Source organism: Onychostruthus taczanowskii, unplaced genomic scaffold, assembly GCF_017590055.1.
Source record: "Onychostruthus taczanowskii isolate IOZ18803 unplaced genomic scaffold, ASM1759005v1 scaffold142, whole genome shotgun sequence".
Classification (NCBI taxonomy): Eukaryota; Metazoa; Chordata; class Aves; order Passeriformes; family Passeridae; genus Onychostruthus; species Onychostruthus taczanowskii.
In genome coordinates, this window is record NW_024498597.1 from 757432 (window position 1) to 763431 (window position 6000).

General features: G+C 61.0%; 1 protein-coding gene across 5 annotated transcripts in view; it reads right to left on the reverse strand.

Annotated features, from left to right (window-relative positions):
- The window catches only part of DLGAP4 (DLG associated protein 4), a 61612-nt gene extending 56037 nt beyond the window's left edge, over window positions 1–5575 (reverse strand). For 2 of the 5 annotated variants that reach the window (XM_041398208.1, XM_041398207.1), the window contains exons 1-2: window positions 4625–5575; window positions 3249–3395 (exon numbers count right to left, since the gene is read on the reverse strand). In XM_041398208.1, the coding sequence (XP_041254142.1) occupies window positions 3249–3395; window positions 4625–5575 (1098 nt within the window). Of the gene's footprint in view, window positions 1–3248; window positions 3396–4028; window positions 4083–4624 lie in introns of all 5 variants that reach the window. The other 3 variants (XM_041398211.1, XM_041398210.1, XM_041398209.1) reach the window with 2 other exon arrangements.
- Between the last annotated feature and the right edge of the window lie 425 nt (window positions 5576–6000).

Genomic DNA, 6000 nt, shown 5'->3' on the forward strand with positions numbered 1-6000 from the left:
ATCCCACGGGTCACTGGGATGCCTGGCTCTGACCCTTTCCAGAGGATACAAGGACCCTGAGAATCACTTTTATATTGATCACCTTGGTGTCAGCTCTGACTGGAGACTGCATTTGCCTGGCTGTCTTCTCCTCAGGCTGAGCTGCAGCTCCTGCCTGTGGGGTCTGGGCCAGCATGGGGCTGGAGAGGGCAGGAAGGGCTGCCTGCAGCCCCTGGCAGAGGAGTGCAGGGCCAGCCAGCAGCCAAGTGTGTCATGCAGGACAGGAACTGCCTGGCTGTCCCTGTTCAGGGCCAGTGCTGGATGGTGTGGGGCAGTGAGGGGTGCTGAGCTCAGTCCAGGACAAGTGGGGGTTTTCAGACATCTGAAAGCCTGCAGCTGCTCTGCTGCCACTGCTTGAGGGCATGGGCTGGGGGCTGCTTAGTTCTGCCATGGCTGCTGCATTTGCCCCCTGGCCTTGGGCTCCCTGGGCACAGCAGCACAAAGACAGTTCCAGGGCGTGTCTCTCTGCTGGTGCAGCCCCAGCACTGCCTGCCCCACTGGGATCTTCCCTCTCCCAGGAACAGTCTCCCTGCGGCATCACGACAGTGCCTGGCCCTCACCAAGCTGCCTTTAATCCTGCTTTCCCTGCCTCTCCTCTGCTCTGTGCCTTGGCAAGGCAGCAGGACACAGAGCTGCTCTCAAGGTGCTCTGCATTCCAGCTCAGCAGTCAAGGGAAGGAAGGTGCTTGGAAGGACACCCCTGAATCCACTGCCCCACTTCAGAGCATGTCCCACCTCTGCCTGCACAGGGGCCACTGGGACTGCCACAGCTCCCGTGGGACAGAGAGCAGGACAGGTGTTTCCTAAGTGTCACACCTGCAGAGACAAGCAGGTGCCCTCGGGGCCCTGCAAAAGCAGTGCAGGTCCTTTGGGTGCTGTTCGGGGTCCTCTGGGCCACTTCTCTGCAGGAGGATGTGAAGAGCCTGTCCCACGGTCCGCAGCTCTGTGGTCAAGGACAGAGCTGACAGCGGCCAGTGCAGCCCCTCGATGGCAGCAGAGCTCCTGGCAAGTGACATCCAGGGCTCTGAGCACAGACTGTGTGTCATGCCCAAGTGGCTATGAGGGCACCCAGGCCAGGCACAGAGCAGCTCCTCACAGGTGGTGGGGCCCTGCTGCCCTTCCTGCTGCTCTCCCAGGCGCAGCCTTGGCTCTGCCTGTTGTGCTTTGGGTACTGTGGAAGGAGTGAGAGAAAAGGATGCCCAGGTCCAGAGACTTTATGGGGACTTCGGGGCTGCAGGATGTGGGTCCTTCCTTGTGCCCAATCGTAGTCCCTGTGGTGCCATGTAGTGCAGGGGTGTGGGATCCAGGCATGCGTCCACCTCTGGAGCTGGGCTCCACTGCTGCCACGAACACTGCACTGTCACCAGGTGCTGCCACCACACTGCACTGTCACCAGGTGCTGCCACCACACTGCACTGTCACCAGGTGCTGGACAGTCCCCAACCAGCAGCACCGTCTGCCTCTGCTACTCTCCTGCCATGAGCTGAGCGTGCAGGGAAAAGGGCAGGGCCATGGTGAGGTTTCCCTGGGGGCATCCCCCAGTCCCTGGAGCCCTAACAGAGCAGGGAGGGAGGGAAGGGAAAGCTCCACTGCTGGGCTCTGGCAGGAGCTGCAGCGCTCCCTCCACCTGGGGCAGGTCAGGGGGAAGAGACTCGAGGAGCAAACAGGGTTTCCATCACACAACAGCCAGCTCTGCCATGCACACACGGACATGCAGCACAGGAAGGCCCTGCTGAGCACTGCAGGGCTGCACGGGCCATGCACAGGCTGCACTGCTGCAGGCACAGCGCTGCTCCCTCGGCGGCCGTGCCCCTTGTGCTGTCCCATGGGCTCAGTCACATCCTCGAGAAGCAAGCTGCAGCCAGGCTGTCCCTCTGGCAGGGCACCCTCTGAGAAGGACCTGGGCTGTGTTCCTGCTCCATGGCAGCTCGGTGGGGCTGGTGTGAGGCAGTCGGCGTTGTGGAGTGGCTGGCACTGATCAGGCCACCCACTCTGGATTATGAATTATTTTCAGGGCTCCTGGAGGTTAAGAAAGCTCTGGGATGGTCTGGCTGTAGGTGGGATTGGGGAGGCTGGTCTGGATGATGCATCAGGTTAATGGTGACTGTCCCCTCTAAGCCATCACAGTGCCCATCCCTTTGGTGCTATCTGCGGATCCACAGCTCCTGCTCACTCCTGCCTGGGGCGTCTCCCACTCCAAGGAGCTTCTCAGCCTCTTTTTCATATTCTCACCTACATATGGGGCCCATGGGGACAGGGCATGGGGAGCACAGCCTCCCTCCTTGGAGACTGTGCTCTAAGGATGGAGATGTGTCATCCTAGGGACTGATCTGAGAGACCCCTACCCTGATGGGACAGGCCTGGACCTGGGGCTGGGTGATCACTAGCTACAACGTCTGGGTGTGGATGTTTCCAGGGCTTGGAAACATCACATGGATCCCCAATAGTTGCTGATGAATCCCCAAAATACCCAGACCTTTCAAATGGGGCAGGAGAGGTGAATAGCCTTGGGGGCTGGGCTGTCCTGTTTGTCCCCATCCCACTCCTGCCCTCCTTCATGTCCCTGCACCTCTGGCACCCACTGGGCATTTCTGCCTGGCAGCAGCCCCCTCTGCAGCAGGGCAAGGCCCCCGTGTCCCCCAGGCATTGGGAAAGCAGATCCTTGCTGTTCCTCCCCCTGGCACACGGAGGGAGTGGGCTCACTCTGGTCCCCAGGTGTGACAGGGGACATGTGACCTTGCAAAAGCACATTTCCCACACACAGCCTCCACAGGTGACTTCTCCATTGCCTCTCCTCTGCCAAGGAGGGGCTGGGATACAGTGACCCCATCCTCCCATGAGGTGTCTGAGCCCTGTGTCCTGATCTTTGGTGCTGACACTGGACACCTGGGGACAAGGTGAGCCCAAGCACCTGTGCCCTGTCAGTTTGTAGGGGCACCAGGCATTGTGTTTTTGAGACTGAGTGCCTGGAGTCTTGGTTCTGGTGGTGAACTGCTGGTGAACCAAGCACAGGGCTTGCCCCAGCCACTGGGGACGTTGGTCACCCCCTGGTGTCCCCTGCGCCCCTCCTGCCATGCCAGTCATGGCTGTTGGCTGCACCCTGCCTGCTCCAATTCCGGTGGCGCAGGCTGAGTCCCTGGCCAGTGGTCCCAGGAGGATCAGAGCAGGAGGGAACTGGGCAAAAGCTCCTGCTCAAAACAAGATCCCTACCTGGGCGCTGCCTGCGTCGGTCGGCCCGGGGCTGAGGGGCTGGTCCCAGCTCTGCGGGGCAGCCGTGTCCTCCCAGCCGAGCGGTGGGGCTGCCCAGCTGCTGGCCAGGCCCGTGCCACCCAGCTGTGCCCACAGCCCTGCGTCAGGCTGTCGAGAAACGGAGGCTCATTACATGGGGGGAAGGAGCAGGACAGCCTTGCACTCCAGAGCCCAGGGGCTGTCGGGGCTGCCTGCTGGGCTCGGTGCTGCAGCCTGAGGGAACAGGGCCCTTGGAGAACTTGGCTGCAGATCTTTAACCTCAAAATGCTTAACAGGAAGGAGCAGGGGGAAAGAAAAAGAAACCAGGCCAAGATAATTTTCCCTGCTGGTGTTCCTGATGCAGTCAGTTCAGTCCCTTGGAAATTTGATTTGCAACCATGGCCAGTGAGGTATTGGAAACTGAGTGTGCTTCAATAATTAATCAGTTTTTAAAGCCTCTAACCTGGCTGGGCACAGCCAGTGAAGCCCCTGGCACCTCTGCATTAAAAGGATGCTAGATATTTACATGCACAAACTGGTCCCCTCCTCCCCCATCCAGGCCTGGCTTATTTGTCTTCATTCCTCTCTCTAGGGCACAACCAGGTTCATGCCGCTCCAGCGCCACTTTTGGAGCCTACCGCAGGCCTGGTGGCAGGGTTCCAAACCAGCATCAGCCATGCAGGCCATGCAAGCGGGGCTGGCTCTGCCCTGCTGCCCCAGCCTGGCCCCGCGGGCGAGCAGCGCGGGGGCTGCAGCTCCTACCAGTGCTCCGGGGAAGCTGGGCAGAGCGGGGCTGACCGGGCACGCTGGCACATCCTTGCGATGCGTGGAGATAAGGGGGGAGCGTTAGTTAGCGCTGCTGACCTTCAGCCCGTGGCACAGGAGGCTCCGTGGGGGCCTGGGGGCTGTATCCAGTGAGACGTGGCCCCTCAGCATTCCCGGCCATGTGGGCACTCAGGGGAAACGGCCACATGGGGCAGCTACGTCCCCACCTGCCCAGGAGTGTCCCCCAGCAGCTGCCGGGCCTGGGCAGGCAGTGGCGACATGTGGGAGGCCTGCAGGAAATGGGGTCACACCCAGCAGAGGAGGTGGGGTGGCATGTCACCTCCACAGGGACTGAGGGTGCTGAGACCATGCTGCAGCTGTGGGAGATGGACCCCATCAGCACCAGTGTCCCCACAGGAGGAGTAGGGGCCTGTTCCCAGGGTCCTCCCCAGCCCTCTCCTGCCAGTGTGACCTGAGGTGGCAGCTGAACCATCTGGAGATGCTTATAAGGCCACACGGGTGCCCGAGATGATGTCCCCGAACTCCTGTGCTCTCCCTGCACGGAGCACCCCGTATTCCCCCACGGCACCCACCTGCAGGTAGTGGTAGGCCAGGTCCTGGTGGCAGGACTTGGATTTGAGCAAGGCTTTGTCGATGGTGGCGGAGGCCTTCTGGCACACCTCCCGGGCATGGCTGAGTGTCAGCGTGGACCAGGAGCCCCGCTTGATGTAGTTGGAGTCGTTGTTGATGGGGATATTGGTGCAAGGGGTGACCTTGAGGTCATTATTGCTCTTGGAGGATTTCAGCATGTGCTCGCTGATGGTGTTGTAGGCGTGCATGAAGTACTTTGGCTGGCTGTGGTCGGGCTGCCGGCCCAGCGTCATCAGCCCCATGGGGTTGCGGTAGCTGCAGGTGTCGCTGTCCAGGTTGTCATCGGAGCTCCACCAGCCCGAGATATTGGACCTGGTCCTGCGCTTGGGCTCGGAGGTCTTCGCCCGGTCCTTGCTCTTGCTCCTCCGGTTTTGCTTGGCATCATCTGCTCCCTTCTTCCCGTTCACGTTGCCCTTGGCGGGGCCCTCCAGGGACTGGGACTTGGCGAAGAGCTTCTGCACGGAGTGCACCAGGTGCCGGATGCGGCCCGGGCTCTCGCTCCGGTGCTTCGCGTCGCTCCGCTGGAACTGCAGCGTGCTGAAGCCGTCCCTGTGGATGGGCAGCTGCTTCTCAAACTGGTCGAGGAGGTTGGCAGGCAGGCGGTTGATCTTTGTGGCTTGGGCATGGCTCGGAAAAGGGTTGTCATCCGGCACCTCGAAGTGGGAGTTGTAATGGATGCGAGGGAAAGTGCTGCTGTTGGAGATCTGGTTGTTGAGCGGCAGGAGACAGTCGCTGTGCACGGTGTTCTGGGCCGGGAATCGGGGATCCATGGTGAAGGAGTCGGTGGGGCTGAGGAGATAAGGGTTCCTGTCCTGGGGGGCATAAAGAGAGTCTTGAGGGGAGTCCAGGTTTTCGGAGAGATGGCGGCTTCTGTTGTCTCCTAAGCCCTTCATGGTCCCAGTGCTTTCTAGACCATGGCTCAGGGACGGTGTGGCAGAGCCCTCGCAGACCTCCCTGCAGCTGGAGAAAGAGACCAGGTGCTGAGAGCCTACTTGGAACCCTCTGGCAGCCCACTCCTCAGTGGGGGCACATCCCTGTCCCCCTCTGAAAGCAAATGCCACCATGGCTAAGGGACAAAGCAGAGAAGCAGGACGGCAGAGGCAGGAGGGGAGGAGAAGGGCTGTGAGCCCAGGGGCTGGAGGGAGCAGGGCCCAGCAGAGGAGGGGCAGGATTCACGTTCCCACTGCAGCTGCAGTGCTCGTGTGCCTCAGTGCCCAGCCACAGGCTGCTCAACAACACTCCTGCTGCTGCTCTGGTGCTGCATGTGGGATTTAACAGCATGACAGAGGCACTGCCAGCACGTTCCTGCTCTGTCCCA